Source organism: Leptodactylus fuscus, chromosome 3 (assembly GCF_031893055.1).
Source record: "Leptodactylus fuscus isolate aLepFus1 chromosome 3, aLepFus1.hap2, whole genome shotgun sequence".
NCBI lineage: Eukaryota > Metazoa > Chordata > Amphibia > Anura > Leptodactylidae > Leptodactylus > Leptodactylus fuscus.
Window position 1 is genome coordinate 76,633,786 of NC_134267.1, and position 24,125 is coordinate 76,657,910.

The window sequence follows — 24,125 nt, forward strand, 5'->3', positions numbered from 1 at the left end:
TATCTGCTAATTTGTGATTTAATCATTTATTTCTCCGAGGCTTTTTCTTTTATGAATGTGACTCGAACCAGTGGTTCTCAACCTGTGGGCGGCGACCCCTTTGGGGGGTTGAACAACCCTTTTACAGGCTTCACCTAAGGCCATCAAAAACACGTTCCAATAGTTTTAGGAACCGAGACACCGCTCCTCTATCCAGGGCTACTATTAGGGGGTGGACAAACTGGGCACACCAATACTGTTTAATCTATGACTGAGCAGGGAGCTAAAAGGTCCCTATTCTGCCATAGAGGACCGCTGTTAGTACACAGGACGTTGCGGCGCAAGTAACAATGACGACACTACATTGCGCCACCTGTGCCACTACTACAGGTAGAGTCTTTGGCTGCTCCGCTTGTCGCAGGAGCACGGTAGGGTGAGTACAAGATTTATTGTTATCTGGTAAGGGAAAGGGATCACCTGCCAACGGGGCAAACTATTGTTTGTAGGGGCTGTAATATTTATAGTTTTGGAACTATTAAATATAAGGAAGCTACTATTTATAATGGAGCAACTATTCTTCATAAGGGGAACGATTATAGAAGAGAAATTATGATATATAAGGGGGGCTATTATAAGGGGGAGACATACATAATGAGAGCTATTATGAGAGGAATTATTACATATAAGGAGCACTAATATATATATATATATATATATATATATATATATATATATATATATATATATATATATATTAGAGAGAGATATAGCTATTATGTGTAAGGGAGGAGCTGTTGTAAATAAGGAGGTGTCTGTTATACATAAATGGGGAACTGTTATTCATAAGGGGGAGAACCACTGCTTTAGACCAACAGTCAAATTTAAATGTAGCTCACAGGTGATAGAAATGAACATGTCTAATGGCCTAACACTTCACAAAGGTAGAGCGTCTGTCTGTTTAATGTTCAGTCATAAAACATTTTTGCTCTGGTTTGCAGCCTTTGTCATCTGAGACAGACTTCGATTTGCAGCAGAAACTTGTTGTGTCTGAAAAATAAAGTTATAGAACTTCTACCATCCTGGAAGTGTGTTCAAGGGTGTATGTGCTCTTGCAGCACAATGCACAGATTTATCATTCCCCTACCCCACCACTTTAGGGGCTTGCAAATTTTTCAACTTCTTTTGTGCAAAAAAACATTTGGAGGTTTTATGCAGATCTCACCCTTTTCTGCAAAGGCTAAACAAGGTTTATTGTAGTTTTCCACTGGTTTTCTGGCAAAAAATGACTGAAATCATAGATTTTAGTCTATGGGCATGGACTGCCGGGAGATGGGCATAATATATGAGGGTACATCCAACAAGAAATTGATTCCAGCCAGGTTACGTGGAAAGATGCAAAAATACTTCTTCTTTATTGTTAAAAAGTTTACAAAATCACAGCAGCATGAAAAACAGGAATGTGGGCGTCAGACTGACGCGTTTCGGATATGTAATCCTTTGTCAAAGTCTGATCACTTACGACTTGAGTCCCCTCTGATATAGTGCTCAACCACACCTCAAATCAATCAACCTGGTATATGCTAACAGGTGATTTACTAACTGCACAATAATACAGAGAGGACTCAAAATATATAAATAGTTAAAAAACACAAAAACAACCAAACATATTTAAAACCAAAAAATAAATATATAGACCACACGATTGTAGAAAAAAGCTATATCTCCATTCACATAATATAGAATATATACGTATGTGTGATCTCATATTACCAGATATAGACAATATTGAAGTTTAAACAAAAAACACAGCAACACATATATACACAATAAATATAAAACAAACTGAGAAAGACTACAAAAAATATACAGACCATCAGGATCACAATACATGCAAAAAAGAATCTCCATTATAAACGAAATGTGTTCCCACGGACCATCCCGGGATGCCCTGAATAAAAATGGAGGCTCCTCCAACTCACACGAATATGAGCATGCGTGAGGATAAATCATGTGATAAGCCTTCTCCTGTTCTATTAGATGGAATATTTCCTTTTAAATATCCGGCTATATTTCCAAAACAGACACATGTAGCACAAGACATTCTTCTTAATATAGAGGAATATGACAGGAACACATGATATCTACGTCCTCACTTCATTGGATGGAGATGTCCAACATTACATGTGATCCGGAATCATTCATTGAATGGAGATGTTCAACATTGTATGTGATCCAGAATCATTCATTGGATGGAGATGTCCAACATTATATGTGATCCGGAATAATTCATTGGATGGAGATGTCCAACATGATATGTAATCCGGAATCACTGTTAAGGTAAGTGCAAAATAAATGTGAGTTTATCACGTGTAATATTGAGAAAATTACACCTTTCAACATGGTATAACTTAAAAATTCTTTTATAATATCACAAACCTATATTGTCAATGCCATCTTGTGTGTGTACACACGGTGCGTGATATTACACACGGTACATGAAGATATTATATAACTATGGTGAAATTGTCCCACAATATAGATTCGTTCAGAGGATTACAATAGATGTTTAATAGATATAAGATATATCATTTCTATTATTCATGCCCAATGGATACCGTGTTCTCAACTTGAGAATCCAATGGACTTCTCTGATTCTTAAAATACGCTCCCAATCACCACCCCTAATTGGGCGCTTCACTTGTTCTATGCCCCAAAATATCAAACTGGACATGTCACTCTTATGTTTTTCTTTAAAGTGTCTCGACACCCCTGTATTTCTAAGGTTATCCGGATTACTTATACTACGTAAGTGTTCAGAAATACGCGTTTTCAAAGGCCTGATGGTACTGCCAATATATTGTACTTTACACTCCTGACATGCAATCATGTATACAACATAACTGCTGTTGCAATCCATATGATCTTTTATTTTATATGAATGATGCATCTCAGCGTCAGAAAACTTTATTTTCGATGTCCACTGGCAAGTGGAACAACGTACATGTCCACATTTGAAAAAACCCACCATATGTAACCAATTTTGGTTACATATGGTGGGTTTTTTCAAATGTGGACATGTACGTTGTTCCACTTGCCAGTGGACATCGAAAATAACAAAGTTTTCTGACGCTGAGATGCATCATTCATATAAAATAAAAGATCATATGGATTGCAACAGCAGTTATGTTGTATACATGATTGCATGTCAGGAGTGTAAAGTACAATATATTGGCAGTACCATCAGGCCTTTGAAAACGCGTATTTCTGAACACTTACGTAGTATAAGTAATCCGGATAACCTTAGAAATACAGGGGTGTCGAGACACTTTAAAGAAAAACATAAGAGTGACATGTCCAGTTTGATATTTTGGGGCATAGAACAAGTGAAGCGCCCAATTAGGGGTGGTGATTGGGAGCGTATTTTAAGAATCAGAGAAGTCCATTGGATTCTCAAGTTGAGAACACGGTATCCATTGGGCATGAATAATAGAAATGATATATCTTATATCTATTAAACATCTATTGTAATCCTCTGAACGAATCTATATTGTGGGACAATTTCACCATAGTTATATAATATCTTCATGTACCGTGTGTAATATCACGCACCGTGTGTACACACACAAGATGGCATTGACAATATAGGTTTGTGATATTATAAAAGAATTTTTAAGTTATACCATGTTGAAAGGTGTAATTTTCTCAATATTACACGTGATAAACTCACATTTATTTTGCACTTACCTTAACAGTGATTCCGGATTACATATCATGTTGGACATCTCCATCCAATGAATTATTCCGGATCACATATAATGTTGGACATCTCCATCCAATGAATGATTCTGGATCACATACAATGTTGAACATCTCCATTCAATGAATGATTCCGGATCACATGTAATGTTGGACATCTCCATCCAATGAAGTGAGGACGTAGATATCATGTGTTCCTGTCATATTCCTCTATATTAAGAAGAATGTCTTGTGCTACATGTGTCTGTTTTGGAAATATAGCCGGATATTTAAAAGGAAATATTCCATCTAATAGAACAGGAGAAGGCTTATCACATGATTTATCCTCACGCATGCTCATATTCGTGTGAGTTGGAGGAGCCTCCATTTTTATTCAGGGCATCCCGGGATGGTCCGTGGGAACACATTTCGTTTATAATGGAGATTCTTTTTTGCATGTATTGTGATCCTGATGGTCTGTATATTTTTTGTAGTCTTTCTCAGTTTGTTTTATATTTATTGTGTATATATGTGTTGCTGTGTTTTTTGTTTAAACTTCAATATTGTCTATATCTGGTAATATGAGATCACACATACGTATATATTCTATATTATGTGAATGGAGATATAGCTTTTTTCTACAATCGTGTGGTCTATATATTTATTTTTTGGTTTTAAATATGTTTGGTTGTTTTTGTGTTTTTTAACTATTTATATATTTTGAGTCCTCTCTGTATTATTGTGCAGTTAGTAAATCACCTGTTAGCATATACCAGGTTGATTGATTTGAGGTGTGGTTGAGCACTATATCAGAGGGGACTCAAGTCGTAAGTGATCAGACTTTGACAAAGGATTACATATCCGAAACGCGTCAGTCTGACGCCCACATTCCTGTTTTTCATGCTGCTGTGATTTTGTAAACTTTTTAACAATAAAGAAGAAGTATTTTTGCATCTTTCCACGTAACCTGGCTGGAATCAATTTCTTGTTGGATGTACTATCGTTTGGCTCCGGACCGAGGGAGCATATTTTTTCCGAGCCGGTCTATAGATCCACGGATCTCAGAGTGGGAAGCGATATATGGGAGAGTGATTTTCACTACAAGTTGGCTGAGTATATTTTCCTTTCCCTTCCTTCCCTTTTTTCTATATAATATATGAGGAGCTGTGTTCCTCATCATAAATAAATTGCATCCTCTAGTGCAGACCTGGGCAAAGCCCGGCCCCCGGGCCATATCCGGCCCTCTGACTGATTCAGTCCGGCCCGCACAGCTTGACTGGGGGGGGGGGGGGGGGTGTCTAGGGGGCGTGTCTTAGTGCCGGCAGGACAGTACAGGAAGATGGAGACAGGTGAGTGTGTGTCATAAGGTACTGGGGAATGTAACATGCAGGGGGGAGTGTGTGTCTGTATGTGTGTTTATATGTGTCTGTCTGTCTATATGTGTTTGTCTGTCTGTATGTGTCTGTGTCTCAGTAACCTAGGGGAAGAGATGGAAGGGGAATGTTATACTAGGGCAGAGATGGCAGATGGAGGGGGGACATGAAACTGGGGGAGTGATGGAGGGGGGACATGAAATGGGGAAAATGAAGGGAGATATGAAACTGAGGGAGACATGGAGGGGTGAACATGAAACTAGGGGTAGATGAAGAGGGCACTTAAACTGGGGGGACATTAAAATGGGGACAACTGGAGGGGGCATTAAACCATGGAGGTAGGTGGAGGGGGACCTGTCTGCCTCTAGTTGCCCCCAGTTTAATGTCATCCTCCAGCTACCCCTACGGTTTAATGTCTGCTTCCAGCTTCCTGATTTTAATGTCCCCCTCTAGTTGCCCCCAGTTTCATGTCCAGCTGTCAATTTATTGCCCCCCTCCAACTACCCCCACTATTTAATGTCCCCCTCCAGCTGCTTCAGTTTCTTGCTCCCTCTAGTCTCCCCCAGTTTAAACTGGGGCACCAGGAGAGGGACTTAATACTGTGGGGCAGTTAGAAGGGAACATTATAATGTAGGGGCATATAATGTACGGGTGACTGTAGGAGGATTATACTTTGTGGGGACACATGGAAAGATGATTGGGAATGGGCAGAGTCAACGTAGAAGTGGGTGGAGCTAAATTTGCCATGGCGCGGCCCTCTAGCATAGTTTCAATTTCTTATGCGGCCCCATGGGAAAATTAATTGCTCACCCCTGCTCTAGTGGCTCATGGGATATTAAGACCAGAGTGGTTTTTGGTAAAGTTAGAGAGCAAACCTACATCTCCACTGAGGTTGCCTTTTTATACCTTGCTTTATAGTCTTCGTGGAATACCTACATAACTGAACAAACTATTTTTTCAGTCTATGTTCTGCTTCTACAGTGAAGGTGCGTCTGTAAGTTTGCCCAGAATTCTGAAATCTATATAAGCCCCTCCCTATTGCAGCCATTCTGGGATTCTGCAGAAACTGCCTTTCTTATGGACGGCATAAAAATGATGGGCCAGCTAATCTAAACTATATAATTCTTAGGTGAAAATACTGTTATGAGCACAGTTCTTTTACACATAAGAATAGGAAATTCATGACTAAAATTGAAAATAATCCACAAGTTTGAAGAAAAATCTTCTCTTATAACTCAGTTTAAAGAGGATTTCCAGCTCTTTTTCATATACTATCCCATCAGAATAGGTCATCAATAGGAAATTAGTGGGGTTTGGCACCCAAGACTCCTATGGGACATTGATTTGAAGACGCCATTGTGCTCACTCAAGTGCCCTGACCTCTTCACTGTTTAAAACGCTTAGCCATGGACAACCCCTTTAATAATAAGTGAATAAATCCTACAAAAATGAAAGCTGTTTTTACATATCTATTTACAGGCTGGCAGTTTTATATTGTCATCTTCAAAGAACCAACATGTTCGGTTAATACCAGATGCCTCTGGAAAAATCTACCAACGATTCTTGCAGCAAGGGCAAGGCATGCTTTCAGGAATTGGCCGTAGAGTTTCCACACTCTTTGGTATTTTATCCCCTTCAGTAGAATCATCAGTAAGTTTTACAGCTTCATCTTTATCTGTTCTTTCATTTTATAAAGCATATGGATAGCAGTTGTCTTAAGCCAGTGTTTTGCCAGGTACTTTGTCGCTGTAGAATACTAGAGAAGACGTATTACATTGTAGATAATGAGAATTTTTTTTTAAATCCGCCCATAAGGCCTCCTGTCAGATAACAAGGTTGTGTTAGAAGCTGACCACTACGAAGCTCATAATGCTATGACATACTTTCTTTATAAATTGAACATCTGGTATAAGTGGTTGTGAAAGGAAAAGGTCTGCATGCTTGTCGCATCAAAAGTGCCAGGATCCTGTGACAATATAGTGTACAAGCAGCATTCTATCTCCAGTCATCAGTCAAAAGTTCAAGCAGTACTTTCGTTTTGATTGTTTGTTTGATTGTTTGATGGACAGGATACTATAACTAACGTACCTAAGTAGATGTAGACATTGTCTTTACCATGAAAGATTACCAAATTGCAAGCTCAGCAGTGAGTTCTCCATCCTGTATCCGATAAAAGGCCTGTGTTCAAGGAAACCTGTTGTGAACAATGGGAGGAATAATCTCACATAACTGGTAAAGGAAGCAGCAATGTATTCAGGAAAACTCTTGTATTTACATAAGACTGCGGTTTAGATCCTTGAGATGGAAATACCCCTTTTAAACAAACCTGTAAAAGTAAGTGCTAAGAATTGTGCTTCTATTTAACTTGTTATAAATAAAAAGCTGTTTGGATCTGATCCATCGGTTCATGTAACACCTTATTTGCTTACTATTTTTGTACACTTAGATTAATGGACAGTTTTAAGGGGTTGTCTGGTTTTTATGAAAAATGAGCCCACAGGCAGGTAACTCTACATTCCTTTGGAATTCCTTACTGCTCTAGAGATGAATCTCTGCTGCTCCTCCATTGGGTGTTGAGGGCTCTTTAGCAGTAATGTCTCTCAGTGGCCATGTGCTGTCCATCACTGACCTGAGCAGCACACCAGTAGAGAACAGCAGAAATAAAAAGTATGAGTGCTCCGCTTCTTACTTTACCGTACCTAGCTGGCAGACTCAATTGTCGTAAAACCAGACAACCTCAAGTTTCCAAATGTCAGAGCCAGAATTGCAGACTACTTTGTTTTACCAATTAGGGATAGCAAGGAATGGTTTGGAGCTGAAAATGATATCAAAATCATAACATTATGTATGAAATTCAAGGTTATGAGTAGCAAAAATCTTTTGAAGCCTATAAATCTCCTGGCTTCCAAGGTGCCATTATAAGCTTTATATATATTTTTTTTTTTTTTTTTTTTTTTTTGCAGCTTCTCGGTGTACTATGGGATAAGGGAGATTGCTTTTACAGTCTTACCAATAACAACATTAATAAATGGGAAATGAATGATGCCTCTGAATTTCATGTTCTAAGTTGGGATGTAAGCCGTGTGCTGAAAGATGATATCTCAGATGCCATATGGGTAAGAATATAGTTTTTTTCCATTAATTGTATATTTACAGGTCAGAGTGTTAAATATATCAGACATGTGAGAGAAATGAGATGTTCCTGTCAATGGTTTCCAGACCTAAAATGTCCATTTAATTTTTGTTACAAGAACAGAAGTAAAAATTGGCCTTAGCCAGTCATTCCGATATTTGACCCTCCATCACCTCCTGAGAGTGGTACTAAAGGATAAAATGCTGTGAGGGTACTATACAGAAAAGGACCTATCCAACCAACTTCTACAGAAGTATCAAATGGATAAAAGGATCCGCGCTTACCAACCGTAGTTCTTGTTGCATTCATTTATTAAAGCCTCACACACAACGTGTTTCGAAACCGGAAGCTGGTTTCTTCTTCAGGTGTACAATGGACAGTATTGCAATACTGTGCAGATCATGGCAGCCCCTTTCTTCTAGTTATTGGTGACTGTCAGAGCACAAGGACTGCCCCTAATGAGTGTTTGACTTGTCAGAAGTTTTCTTACAATAAAATTACTTTCTTTGCCCCAACACTCCTTTAACCACTTCTGAACTGTCCATAGACTATATACATCCAGAAGGTGGTTGTTTAGTTCGGCAAGGACATACCGGTACGTCCAAGCACAACTCAGCAGCTTCATGAAATCGTGCAGCTGCTGAAACGGAGAGACAGCTGTAACTTCAGCTGGAGCTCACAGAGAGAAGGCAGGGAAGGTTTATAATCTCCCCTGCCTTTCTGATTGCTATGTATACAGCACTCAATGAACACTGTGTACAATGCTTTGGGCGCCGCCATGTTACAGCTCCCCTCTGACCTGGCAGACGCGTGATCCACTGGGATCAGCATCTTTGTAAGAGCTGCTGGGTCCTAGAGGACGCAGATCAGCTCGGTTAGTCCTATACTAATGTGCAGGAGGCTGTATTCCGCCTGCAACTGGGGCAAAATGTACAAGGCCCAGTTACAGGGGGAAATCAGCCTCCCCCACAAAAAAATGTGATCAGATGGCCCTAAAGGTCTATTATGATCTTATGGGGACAAAATTTAAAAAAGTTAATAGAAAAGTTAAAAAAATAAATAAATAAAATATGTCAATAAAACGCTTTTAAAGGTTATAGCCCCACCCCCGACGACACCACACAAAATAAAGATTGCCATAACATGAAAGAAAAACTCTTATAAAGTTTTTTTAGTAGTTCTTTGTGTTATTAAATTTAAAAAAAAAAAAGAAGGGAAAAACAGACATGATTTTCGAACAATTTTGTTTATATTTTTCTGGACATAAAATAAATAACACATGCAAAAATAAAAACAACTTAAAAATAAAGCCCTATGTATCACCGAAAAAAGCCCACCGAAATTAGTTGAACACCACATATGGTAAAAATCTTCGAGCCCTCAAAACCGCACATACAAAAAAAACCTAAAATTTGTCTGGTCCTGGACCAGAAATTGGCCCAGTACTGAATACCAGATTAGCTTGATAACTGAAAATTGGTAAAAATTATTAAGATTAAAAAATAAATAATAATTACAGGTCCACACGTAAGTGGTTTAACTATATTAGCAAATATATTTGTTTTTAAAGGGACACTAAACCCTGAAGACATACAAAAACTATATCTTCTTGTCTGTCTGTAGGATTGTTTTCTGCCACCTTCCTATAGCGCCACTGGCTGGAGAAAGGCTAGAAGCATGAGCATGACTTCCCAGGAAGTTTGGGAGGGGCTTAGACATCGTTCATTATAAAACTGTAACAGAGGTCCATTTAAAAATAAGATAAATAATCTCCAGGGCAGGAATTATATCGGGGAAAGGGGAAGATTACAGATTTGTCCTTTTGATCTACTTTGTGCAAATCACCCAGTTTTCTCAGATTCCTGAAAAGTAAAACTGTCTGATTTATTCAGGCAGATATCTCATTCAGCAGCCTTACCTGGTATGCTATCCAGCTTTCCCAGGACAGGACCCGAAAAGCACATCTGATAAGCTGATATAAAAATCTGATATGATATGGCACAATTATGTAGGAAAGAGAGGGATTTATTTAGATAAATGTGATATTCAGTATTCCCTTTCACAGATTCATATTCTATGCTTCCCTGGTTTTTAGAACCTAGAGAGGCAAATCTAACAAGGTTTGGTATGGTTGGCAAGCAGGGTATGCTGTACTATTTAATACATATACATGTAATTTCAGGGCAATAATGAGGTTTGGCATTCAGAATACCTATCCATTGGTTGTTACTTAACTTTCCAAAGCCCCTGAAAAGTATATATGTGTAATATTGAAGGGGAATAGGAAAGGAGGGAATTATCAAAGCTTAATTGCACATATTTGTCATTCAGCAGTTTGGGAAAGTTGTGTGACTATTCCTAGGGAGCTGTACTGGGTTATAATGTTTGTATATGAGTTAGTAAGGTATACCCAGCTAGTGTCACTTTGTGCTAGCACCGTTACCAGCTGGCACTATTGATAGTTCAGCAATTTTTCAAAAAGGCAGTGTTTCCAATCCTAAAGCAATTCAACTTTAAGTGACTCAATGGGCAGAGGACAGAGAGGATAAGCCGTGGGCCTGTACTCTCCGTGCCAATAAAGGTCATTGTAGTTATTAAAAATACCAGAACATGCTAATATACTAATCTTATTTGCTGCATTTAAGGAGTATCGTTCACCACCTATTCCAACTCCAGTGCTTTGCATCTTTCAATAAGCACCACTCCACTGATTCCGGCATAGTTAGAATTCCAGAATCAATGGGGCAACACCTATTGAAGGATGCAATGAGTCCTTTATAATGTCCTTTATAACCAACAGTCAGTAAGTGTTGTTAAACCATAACTAAACTTTTGAACTTTTTGATTTTTTTGGCAGCATTTGTGTCTGGATTGGGAGCAGCTGAATTTAAATATGCCAATCCAGCTGTGTTTTTAACAAATTCCAGTGCTTTTTGTATTATTTCCAAAGAGATCATTGGTTAAAAACACCTCTGTGATTGGCATATATATTTGCAGCTCTAGCTGCTTCCAATCCTGACTGGAATCCTGGAGTCCTATAAAAAAAAATACAAAGCTTCTTCTCTTTTATGTGCCACCAAAACTGAAATTAAAAGGGTTGTCCAAGCGAAAATGGTCAACCCTCTTAACTTTTAAATTAGCCGGGGGCATTGATAAAAAATCATACTACCCTGTCCCAGATTCTCCGTTGTCCACCTGGCGCATTACTGTCCTTCTGCTGAATGGATCTCTTCTGGAGTTCCACTGATTTGGCCATATGACTACTGAGGCCAATCAGCGAATGGCATGCGATGTTACTGCCTGCGACATCAATGGTTTCTTCCTGAGGCCAGTCAGCAGAACTCCTTAAGAGACCCAGGAGAAGTCGCCAGAGCAGAAGAACTGGGCTATCTCTGGCAGATTTAAAAGTTAAAGGGGTTGTCCAATTTCACGTGTCCAATGTGTGATGTTCGTTAAAAAATGAACACTTCCAGTTTTCACTGTCATGTGAATGTAGCTTTACTGTTTAAATTGAAACACCCCCCCCCCCCCTCCTACTCACTCGCACAAACTGCAATAGGAAAAACAAGGCAAAGATTGCAAAATGGACAGAAGTGGATTCCAGCACAGAGGGGAGACAAAATCTGATGATATTAGTTAATAAATATATTACAATGTTTCTTAAGAATGCTGCCCAAAAAAAAAATCTAAAGTTGTTTGGAAAGTTTTTATATGCTGTAAACCGTGCTCAATAAAGACTCTTTAAATCTTATTTATTTTTACAGGGTTCTGATAGTAACTATGAAGAAATAAAAGAAAAAATCAACATTACATATTTGGCTTTAAATCAGAACAGGTGAGGTTAAGTTAACTTTATTTTTTTCCTAATACCTTAACCTTTTGAAGACTTAAAAAAAAAAAAAAAAAACACCTTATGGCCTAAGACCCCATGCAGTGAACCATAAGCAAAAAGCGCTGTGGGAAAAACCACGGAGGAAATGCATTGCGGTTTTTCCCTGAAATGCTTTTCACAGAAAGTCCATAGTTTTCTTATACAGACTTTCTGCTTCAATTATACCTATACAGAAAATGCCAGCATTTCCATTGGTATAGTTGTCATGCTGCGATTTACAAAAAACTTTTTTTGAAATCGCAACATGTCTGATGCGGATATTTTTCTGCAGTGTGTGTATGGAATTATACAGAATGCAGGTACAAAACTGAGATGTTTATATTACATGGGGCCCTTGCCTTAAAGGATTGTCCAGTCTAAAATTTTATTTTTTGTAATGAGGCTTTGAAAGGTGAACCAAGAGAAAAAAAAAAAAAAGAGACCTACTCCGGTGCCTCCCAGCACAGTTTGGTCCTTCAGCTCCGTTGTTGTCTTCCGGTGGAAGTCCTGCCACATGTGATCGCTGAGGCCTATCAGCGGCCTGAAGAAAGGACCCAGGCAAGGAATTCCTTTGCAAGAAGACAACTGAGCCAAAGGATCAGACCACACTGTGAGGACCCTGGAGCACCGGGGACAGGCGACTATGCAATCTTGAGTTTGTTTTTCATGGCACATTATACTTCACGTTAGGGGTGAACTTCGATCAATATTTTTGGCATTTATTTTTTAGGGGGAAAAAAAAAGGAAATTTCTTGAAAATTTTGAAAAATTAACAATTTTTTAAAATGAAAAGATAAAACTGTGAGGGATGAGGTTCTAGCCTGGATAGCTGCAAGCAATTGCTTAGTGACCTGACGTGGCATGAGTAGGGTGAGGTATCAGATCAGTGGCTGGTAGACTGCCTTGCAACTGCTCCCTGGCTAGACCCCTAAGGTGTTCAGAATTCAATCCGTTCTGTTGTCGGTTCATGATGGAAAGGCCACCTCACTTGTGGTACTAAATTGGCGTCTGCCACACAAGTCTCTGAGGTTAGACAGATCTGTGTAGAGGATGCTGCCAGAGGGCGCAATGAGAGTGTTAAATGGCTAATTGTCGCCCACAGTATAGGCCTCCATAGACGTGCACAGCAGTACAACCCCTAGGCGTTATCATAGGGTCAGCACAGAAATTCCTTTCTCTTTGCATTCTGTAGATGTAGTCCCTATAATGCTACAGTAGTTATCACCAGAGGGCTAGCGTAAGCCAATGTCCACAGTGTAAAATAAGTTCAGCCAATAGGTGTCAGAGAGGTCAGCACAGAAACTACCAACGACTGCACGATATCTGAAATGGTCAATGTGTTGCGACCAGATGTTAACAGAGAGCCAGCAGTAGCTAACGTCCACAGTGTAAAGTGGAGAAGCCTGTAGGTGGTGTTGGGGACATTAACCCCTTAGCGACCCTTGACGTAACTGTACGTCATGGGTCGCATGGGGATGTATAGAGCGAGCTCACACGCTGAGCTCGCTCCATACACGGCAGATGCCGGCTGTATAATACAGCCAGGACCTGCCAATAACAGCAGCGGTCGGTGCCCGAGCCGATCGCTGCTGTTAACCCTTTACACACTGCGGTCAAACGCGACCGCAGCGTGTAAACAGCGCAGGCGGCATGGGCGCCGCCATGTTTCCCCGATCGCCGCCCTCCTGAACGTCACATGAGGGCGGTGATCGGTTGCTATGACAGCTGGAAGCCTATTGAAGGCTTCCAGGCTTGTCTCTGCCCGAGATCTATTAGACGATGCCAGAGGCATCGTCTAATAGAAGTGCTGGGATTCTGCTATTCACTGCAGTACTGTAGTATTGCAGTGAATAGTGTGAGCGATCAGACCCCCTAGGTTTCAAGGTACCTAAGGGGTCTGATCATAAATGTAACAGAAGAAAAAAAAAAGTTTTTAAAAGTATTAAAAAAATAAAAAAATATAAAAGTTCAAATCACCCCCCTTTCCCTAGATTAGCTATAAAAGTAATTAAAGAACATTAAACATAAACATATTAGGTATCCCCGCGCTCCAAAATGCCCGAACTATTAGAATATTAAAACATTTATCCCGTACTGCGAACGGCGTAGCGGCAAAAAAAATAAAAACAGCCAAAAAGCGTTTTTTTCAACATTTTGCCTCCTATAAAAAATTTAATAAAAAGTGATCAAACCATCAGATCTTTCCCCAAATGGTATCAATAGAAACGTCATCTTGTCCCGCATAAAAAGACACCACAACCAGCTCCATACATGGAAATATGAAAAAGTTACAGGCGTTAGAACATGATGACACAAAATTTTTTTTCTATTTTGCAAAGTTTATCATTTTTTTAAAAGTATCAAAACATTTCAAATACTATATAAATTTGGTATCACCGCGTTCGTACTGACACGTAGAACACAGGTAACATGTCATTTGTACCAAACAGTGAACGCTGTAAAAATTAAACCCATAAGAAAATGGCGCAAATGCATTTTTTCTCCAATTGCACCTCATTCTGAATTTTTTTCCAGCTTCCCAGTACATTGCACAGCATATTGAATGATGCCATTACAAAGTACAATTTGTCCCGCAAACAATAAGCCATCATGTGACTCTGTGAACTGAAAAATGAAAAAGTTATGGCTCTTGAAATGTGAGGAGGGAAAAACGAAAATGCGAAACCAAAAAATGGCCTGGTCCTTAAGGGGTTAAAGGGTCCTCATAAGAGTATGTTGCAGAGTTCCAAATTAGATAATTAACAGGCCTAGATGGACTGCAGCCATCTTTCTTTTAGCCTGGAGAACTGATTAAAGACACAAGATGGTAGTGTATCAAAAGAGTTCTGACTTTATTATAAGAAAAAGGTAGTTTAAATACATTACAGACAAAGAGCTGGCTTGGCTATTCTAATTAGTATACAACATGATTGGTTATAGAGATATAAGACAAGCCTGGCACATGGCTATTGGCTGAGGCCTGATATGATCTGCATCTCATTATAGCTTTCCACACTGGGATGGACTTTCCCATGAAACAAAGAAGGATTCAAAATACTTATGTGTGAGCTAACATCCCAGACTGTCTATATGTATATATCATGGCAAAAGAGATGACACGTTCCATAGACCCTGTGTCTATACACTCTAAGTGACCTTCATATACCATAAAATATGACAGAGTGCCCAGATATAAGATTAATACTTTTGTTGGTTATGTGTCCATACATCATGTAAAGGAGGTAAGAGATATACAAAGTCAGCTGCATGTTCTCAAAATGAGGCCCTTGAGAGATAAGGATTAGCAACCTATCATTAACGTTCATTATCACATTCCTTAAAGTCTAACAAAGGGCCTCCTTGACTTAAGCAGAAAAAATCAGTTTATATGTGAAAGAGTACAAGATGGCTGCCAAAATACAAAGATGGAGGACTTAACTCTAACAGTGTTATCAGATGGCCAGCTCAAAACTTTCATCCAGTGTGCAATCTCCCAGAGACGATCAATATAGTGCGACCAGAGTAGAGAGGCAGGTGTCAGGAAGATAAATCCCGGAGTGGTATTTGTAAAGCCATGTGGGCAAGATGCCCACCTTGGTTGCATGCACTCAAGGTCCTGGCGGGGGCACAGAAGAACCGGGTGGTCTGAGCAGCCGAAGAACTTTCTTCAGGGAGGTACAGTGACAGGAAAGGTGTCCAGACTCCACCAAGGCACTGAAGGCACAGGATAAATGAAGAATGAGCTCACATGCTTCCGCACAGTACGAGTGTTAGCCACGTTCCCACCCCAATTCCCAAGTATTTAAACTCTTTCACCACCGGCATCCCTTGAGCAGATCCTAACTGCTGCACCCCACCTGATGCATCAGAATCGCTGATTTTGTCCATTTTATAGTGAAACCAGAGAACCACCCTAGGTAGCGTTATTCCGAAAAGCAGTAAATTGGCTGCCTTTAAGGCTACTTTTTCGTCTAGTTACCCATATCTAGTTACCCAATCCTAGTATATCCTCATCCTTTTGAACTAAACAAGCAAGAGGCTGAATCGCCAATGCAAACAGCTGCATTGAGAAAGGGCACTCCTGCCAGTTTCCCCTCACCAGGCTAAACTTCGATAACTCCTCATTTGCCCTTACTCTGACCACTGGGGCCTTATATAGCATTTGCACCGTCTTCAAAGACCAAAGTCCATCCCCTAACTTTTTGTAACACTGACAACAAATATTCCCCACTCAGTACTATCAAATGCTTTGGTGGCATCTGAAGATAAAATGGCAGCATAAAAAACAAGTATCTGATATTTATGGCCATCAACTTAGAAGGTATGAACCCCTGTTGATCACAGGAGTCCTCAGGATAATCGCTTTTTGGATTGTATTCCATCTGGTAGCTCCTGAATAAAGCTCTCCCAGATGTCGAAAAAGTGTTGTCCTGCCCTCCTTACTAATGTATGCACCCACTCAATCTATCTGAAAAAGACTGGTCAACTTCTCTAGAATTCGTTCCACAGTAGAAGGTGGTTGTTGTATCAAGACCTGCAGGATACAGCCACAGCCAGTACACTTATGCACAAAAGGGTCTATCCAGTTGGAGATTCCCCTCTGAGAATTAAAAGGGACAAAGTAGATCCAAGAATTTTAACCATCCCTATGCTGCGGGTGACTGGTATCTGAGTCATTAGAAAAAACTTTTAATATCGCTTTTTTTTTTTTTTCTTTCTCTAAACAAGCTTAAAAATACCAAGACACATTATTTTTACATAAAGGGATTGCATGGTAATAAATTCCTTATGAAAGAAGAAATGTACAAGAAAAGATAAAAAATAGTTTATAGTAAATGAGTTATGCACAGAAAAACACATAATAATAATCGATTTGGGCCTCTGCATACTTTCCCCTCCTTTTCCCATAGGAAATGCAAAATATATATACGGTACTAGGGCAGGTGTAGGCAACCTTTTTTGTACAGCGTGCCAATATATATATATATATATATATATATATATATATATATATATATATATATATAATACACAGTATATATAAATTTAAAGATGAAGTTCTTGGAGTGCCGGGCAATAATTGTAAGGCTGACGACCCCTATACTAAAGTCATATTCCACAAACCGTAACTAAAACGAAGTGCTGCAGTAAGATGCTTCCAGATACTTAGTGTTGACTGCTATATCTCTGGGCGACCTGTACTTTCCCATTAGAAGCAATGAAAGTACATATGCAGATCTCAGTTAGTGGTAAATGTATGTGTCCAGAAGCACTGTGGGGCAGCACCCTTAAGGTGGTGGTATGCTATGTTTCTGGATTCAGTCCTAGGCCACTGATGCTTTCACTTTGATATAAAACTGTGTTCACATATGCGTTTTTGCACGCAAATGTATGCATTTTTATTGGAAAACTGCCTGCGTTTCTTTGTGCAAAAATACACCATCATACAGAATAATGTTCTGTAGCAGCCCATCCACACAATGATATGTCCCATAGAGGCCCACCGACACGGTAAAATGTACCATAGTGGTCCCACCACACGATATAATGTCCCCAAGCGGAAACTAACTTCACCGATCTCTGCAGCACTGAGGCGCATACCGGGAAAGTGTATTGTTAGTATGGAATACTGCACATCTCTGTGGACATGAAATGTCCTCTTTAACATACATTCCCCATTCTAATCTAATGATGTTATTTAATTTAGCTATCAGTTCCTGTTTTTTGGGTGATTGCGCACACATCTATCAAGCCACAATCTGATACCATATTCTCTGCACACCCAGATCATTTCATCTGTACTAGGAGGCCTTACGCTAGGTTCACACCTGCGTTCACCTGTCCGTTCTGAGCTTTCCGTCTTCTTCATGCCAGAAGTCGGAAAGCTCAGACCGGGTCCGGCGGTGAGCGTTTTATGCTCTCCGCCGCGAAACCGGATTTTTTTATCCGGACACAGAGTACTGCATGTCCGACTCTGTGTCCGGATTATAAAACCCGGTTTCGCGGCGGTGAGCATAAAACGCTCACCGCCGCTCACGGCCGGACATCTCTCTCACCCATTCAAATGAATGGGTGAGAGAGAGCCCTGCAGGTTTCCGTCTCCTGCCTCTGTTTTAGGCAGGAAACGGAAACCTGCAGAACGGAGTTCACAACGCTGATGTGAACGAGCCCTTAGTTACATCTAACACCTTCTTAATAAATTGTAGGACCTTTCTCAAAAAATCTCCTACAACAGTGCACTCCCTCATCATATGCATTAAATTGGCATCTTCCATGTGGAGCACCTTGGCCATGTATCTTTATCCAATGCTATACAAAATCTTAGCTCAGGGAGATGGTTTTTGGACAGGATCTTGAGGGAGTGAAGACCAATGCAAATTCTTCTTCAAATTTACACTGTGACCATATCCTCCGTCTCCTAATTTTTGATTCGTTGTTGGAGTGAAGTCCAGTATTGTTGTGAATGTGAGGGAGACTTCTAGCCATAAGAAGTACTGATGTGTTATAAGCACCAATGTGGCATCAATAATTGTAAAGATGATTGTATCAGTATATACATAAAGATCTATCAGAGGTAGAATGTTAGTTTTCTGCCCATTTTAATTATTTCTTTACTTTTTCTAAATCAGCGAAGGTTTAGTCATCTTGGCTGCTGCCTGGCATTCTGGTGATACTCCTTGTATGAGCTATTACACTGTTATAACTGTAAAGGATGAAGGCTACAACTTTTCAGATGAAATTAATGTTGAAGTCACTCAGCTCAATCCTCTGTTTCAGGTGAGTTTCATGAATTACAGGAAAAGGTCTGTAGTGTATTTTAGTGAAATAGGTGAACTTTTTTCTTTTTTTGTCAAACAATGCAAAATCCAATATTCCTCTGTTGATTTTTTATGGATTTGCAAGTGCACCAGGCATGCAGCCTGATTTGACTATGGACAATCATGATACAGACAGAGGCTGAGGTGATATTAGGAGGGAAATCCAGAGGAGACCCAGAGCAGTAATGGCTGTCAGTATGTAAATGTGGCAGATAGGACCCATCCCCAATACACTTGCATTTTGAATTTGTATATTTCTAAAAATCAATGGATGAATATTGGAATTTGATGTGCATGTACATAACCTTTTATGTTGATTTACATTGAGGTTTTGGTTTGTTTGTTTCTTTCCCTCTGCAGTCTGAAGATATGCTGGCTGCTCAACTTGTAATCCCAAACTTTAGTAGCCAAGCCGCTTGCATTTATACCAAGGATATGGTGTTTGCCTGTTCTACAGGTACAAAGAGAGTCACTGTGCCACAGGAGAAAATCTCATTTGAAGCTCAAGGTAGTTTAGCAATTGTTTCCTGCTTTATTAATTTGAAATGTGTTCTGCTTAAAGTGTATGTGTGTGTGTATATACATATATATTTATTTATTTATGTATAAATCTATTTATGTATATATATGTGATATATATATATATATGTATATATATATATGTGATATTTTAACAAAAAAAAACCCAGAAAATAAGTAAACCTTCACTTCAAGCACAAATGAGCAACACAATATACAGCCTTACCTACTTGAGGCACAAATAACAAATTCCTGCTCATCCGAGCAACTAACTGAACATGGGTAATATCCTCACAATTACTACCAGACACACGAAAAACACAAGTACAAATTGGTCTCACTGGACATTGACTCTGGACCTGCATGTGTGCCTCTTGTTGGATTTCTGATGCAGCAAAGGTCTGAATTATGATGGAAAGGCAACACTTGTATTATAAAGCAAATCTCGCAGTATTACACCATTCTTAGTAGGTGATAGGCACAGCTTCCCTCCTTCTCAAACAAGTTTGAATTTAAAATTCTCTCATAAAAGTTAATGGGTTGTTGTACAGTAATTCTGTATTTACCTTCTATTGAGGTTGGTTAAAACCAAAACCAAAAAGTTTATGCTAGGTTCACACTAGCGTTCAGCTTTTTGTTCTTCGGGTCCTCTCGGGGACCTACAGAAGTAGTTCTCAAGCTCTGGTGTGAACCCAGCCTTAGTTTAAACTACATCAGTGCAGCAGTTTAAGTTTCCGTACAGTTTGTAAAATTCATAATGTACAGAAAAGCTTCTGTAGAAAGACTCCTTACATGAATAACTGTTTTTATTTCCATCCAAAACTTGACTTTCCCATGTGTTCCACTATGAAATCCCATGTGTCACTCACCGGTACTTTTTATTCCTATCTCTATATATCACATTAGGGTTATTGTATAGTAACCATATCAATCAGGTTTCACTTTTTTTTTCTACATGTATGAGACTTAGTTTCATCCTTACAATTACCAGAACTTTCTATGTGACACAATCTTATCACAGTTTACTCTTGTGTTTAGACAGACTCCTGTCACACAGTTATAATGTACAAGATGACAGTGCAGCCTCGAGTGTAAAATCTTTTGTTTAGTAAAATATAGAGCGGAACATAACACTGTACCTTGGCTTGCTGAGTCGGTATAGGCTCTAGCTGTGCTGAGGCATTATGAGTTTTATAGCAAAACATAGAGAAAAGAGTGTGGTAAAGACTGGACATGAGTACAATACACATAAAACAGGTGAAATGGAGTGCAGGTGAGTGGTACAGTGATGGGAAGTTGTGTTTCTGGTTGGATGGCCTTCTTTTTTTTTTTTTTTTTTTTTTTTTTTTTTTTGTCTTCTTAAACCCAAAAAACAACATAATAGAACTCTGGAAATCTTAAAGGGACTGTCTGTTCAAATAGCCCATTATTGGACACCCTGTCAGACAACTCTTTATTAATAGAGAGGGAGGGGGGGTCCTATGTTTATAATCTGACTCTTTTTGGCTATTGGGCCCTACAACTAAATTGAACACTTATTACCAGTTTGATAATTAGCCTGATTTCTGGGGTCCTAGCAGGGAACATTTTGTGATCAGTATATTGTGAAGGAACACTTCTATCATGTAGAATATACTTAACTCTGGTGCTATCTGATCTGCTTTGACCAGAAGGGGCTGATAATTTCAGTTTATTTAGGTTTGGCATATGGAATAGTGAATACTCCTACATGGCCTTCCTTTTACTTTTTTTTTTTTTTTGGCGGGGGGGAGGATAGCTGGCTTACATTGGCAAAACACACACAATAAATATAAAACTATGCATACATCTTTATTGCCATAAAGAACAAAAATAATGGACACTGATAAAGACTCCTGATGGGAAATACCTTCCAGAGTACATAGCTATATAAATATATCCAATAAAAGAAAAATCTCTTAACAAATACAATGTTCCTTACATAAATTTAATAAAACGGAATTAAATCTTTTTTTTCTTTTTTTTTTTTTGGGGGGGGGGAGGGGGTTGTTCTATGAGAACAGTTTTCTGCCTCCATTCACTATAATCCCCATTTAAATGTACCCCGGGAACGAATAGAAAATATTTACTGACCACAGGAGAGAAAATGGTGCCATTCAGAAAAAAAAATGGCTGTCCGGTGTGATAGCTATGTCAAGTGATTTCCCTTTTACAATGTTTTATGTTAAAGGTGCTTTCCAGGATTACCTACTAGTGACCTATGCTTAGAATAGGGTGTCAATATCCAGTTGGTGGGAGTCCCAACACCTGGTGCTTCCACAGATTAGCTGCTCACAACAGAGCTTGGGTAAGGGCAGCTTCCGCTTCACAGGCCAGTGGCGTCATATTGATTCATCATATAGCATGACTGCAAGTCACTCATTTTCAAATGAATGGCCCTGAGCTGTATTACCAAACACAACCCCCACACAATGCACTCTGCTTGTATGTGGTGTGGTGGGCAGTGTTTGAGTGGAAGCTTTTTTTTAGCTGATAGTCCAGTGTGTGATCCTACATCAATCAGGTATTGAGACCCTTCCTAAGGATAGATCATCAATGTGTATGTCCTGGATAGCCCCTTTAGCTAAATTATTATTATTATTTTTTTTTTATTCTTTTTTTTTTTTCCTCAAACATGATAATGTTTTTTTTTTAAAAAAAAAACAAAAAAAAAAACATTTTTTAAAAAACAGTTTTCTCAGACTTATATCTTGATGAACCATCCTTGGGATATGTCCTCAACATGTGACTGGTGGGGGTCTGACAACCTGGACCCCCACAGGTTAGCTAGTTGAAGAGGGCACTAAATACCGATGAGCGCTGACTCTTCAATGAATACCAAGCACCGCTCTGTTTGAGACTGATCTGCAGCTATACCAGGTGACTCATGAATGTAACGTCATCGGCACAAGGATGAGGCTGTGGAGTTTTTAAGTTCCAGGACCACTTCATACAGCTCATCAGTGGGGTCCAAGGTGTCAGACCCCCACCCTTCACAAGGATAGTTTTTGTATAAGTCCTGGAAAACCCTTTTAAAAGCAAATCTTCTCTTTTTGTACTAGTTCTAGTCAGTTATATGTATGCTGAAATATGCCGTTATTTTGTATTTGCTGAACAGCATCCCTCAAAACACATTTAAAAATGTTATAGAAATTTTTTTTATCTTCATTATGTCTTGCCAGGGGATCACATTATTGGAGCTGGATCCTGTGCAGATCTGCCAGTCTTTTTTACAAGAAAGAGTGGTCTTCTAGCTGTTGTTCCTCGTGAAGCTTTCTCTGTTTTGCCAGAAGATGTAGAAGATTCTCTGTCCTCTTCATTAGCTGGAGCTAGTAGTCAGGTAAAAAAAAAAAAAAAAAGGGCATATTTAAAGGGATTGTCAAAGAGCACACTTATTTCCTGGACAGGAGAGAAGTATCTAATCACAGGGGGCCCGAACACCAGGTCCCCAGCAATCAGGAAGACGGGATTATGGGGATAACGTCTATCCTTAGGGAGAGACCACCTTCTCAGGTGTGTGGAGACTTATACAGCCATAGTTGCTCCACTGCAAGGGAACATGGGAAGAATATGCAAATCTGTCTCCCAAGATGTAAACAGGGAGACAGTGCCTCTGTTATGCTGGCCTCTAAAGCAAGCACCCTGAACAACATGCCCGACTTCCCAGAAGTCTTCACTGCATGATGTGAAGCTATATATTGCAAAATCAAGAGTTACATACCCATAGTGTCCAACTGCTGGGAAGGTGCCAGTCCCACAACACATTTGGTGCAGCTATTGTCCAGAGGTAGCATTCTGGAAGTATGCAGTTGTGTACAAGCTGTTTGTTTGCTTGTTTGTTATTCTTTTGTTTTTGAATGAACAGATTAAGGGTATGTTCACACGTTGGAAACTAAATTCCGCCATGTGAACTCTAACTCTAACGAACAGTGGAGCTTTTTTCCAGGCGGATTCAGCGTCAAAATCCGCCTACAAAAAAACTCTGTGTGAACATACCCTTATGGATTTCCACCTTTTGCTCATTTATATGTTGTCATTGTTTACTCTATTTTAAAGACTACAGCTATGGAGCCATCAATGAGAGGAGAGACCATACCACATGATGATAAGACCAAACTGTTGAAGTCTGCATTTTTGCAGTTTTGTAGGTAAGAAATGTCTATTTCAACGACAAATTACCAACTAAAATACTTGCCTTCTTCCAACTTGTTCAAAGTTACATCAGAACTGTAAAGTCATCAAAAGTTGCGAACTCCAGCTTCAAAATAAAATTATTATATTATATAGTGATTAGTATTGTACTAGATCCTTAGTGTTTTACATATTTATCATAGGATTCCAATCGCTGTTTGAAAGTAGAGGACCTTACTGCTGCCATTAGTAACTATGCAGGTGTCAGTCTTTGAAAACAATAGGAGTCTGAGTCAGTGGTTTAGCCTACCAACTCCACAGCCCTGGATCTCATCCATGCATTTTACATACTGTTTGAGAAAATTTTTTTCTTTGAGCCAAAGCCTGGAGTAAATCGAGCAGAAAGTCAAAGTATAAGTACTTTATATAAATTTCACATGCCTTTTGCAGCCATTCTTGGCTTTGGCTCAAAAAGCCACAGCAAAATCTTCAACAACAAAAAACAAACAAACTGCATTTCCACAGTTTGGGGGCCTCAGAATGGAAAT

At 39.3% G+C, this 24,125-nt stretch overlaps 1 protein-coding gene and 1 long non-coding RNA gene across 2 annotated transcripts in view; one reads left to right on the plus strand and one right to left on the minus strand.

Moving 5' to 3' along the window:
* NUP133 (nucleoporin 133) overlaps positions 1–24,125 on the plus strand; it is a 96,126-nt gene that overhangs the window by 12,770 nt on the left and 59,231 nt on the right. The window contains exons 6-12 of the mRNA XM_075267767.1: positions 6,567–6,737; positions 8,051–8,203; positions 11,985–12,055; positions 18,721–18,868; positions 19,270–19,417; positions 22,629–22,786; positions 23,503–23,594. Coding sequence (XP_075123868.1) covers positions 6,567–6,737; positions 8,051–8,203; positions 11,985–12,055; positions 18,721–18,868; positions 19,270–19,417; positions 22,629–22,786; positions 23,503–23,594 — 941 coding nt within the window. The remainder of the gene's footprint in view (positions 1–6,566; positions 6,738–8,050; positions 8,204–11,984; positions 12,056–18,720; positions 18,869–19,269; positions 19,418–22,628; positions 22,787–23,502; positions 23,595–24,125) is intronic.
* Positions 22,719–24,125, minus strand: part of LOC142197510 (uncharacterized) — a 61,289-nt gene continuing 59,882 nt past the window's right edge. Inside the window, exon 4 of the long non-coding RNA XR_012715320.1 lies at positions 22,719–22,775. This is a non-coding gene — a long non-coding RNA (uncharacterized LOC142197510). The remainder of the gene's footprint in view (positions 22,776–24,125) is intronic.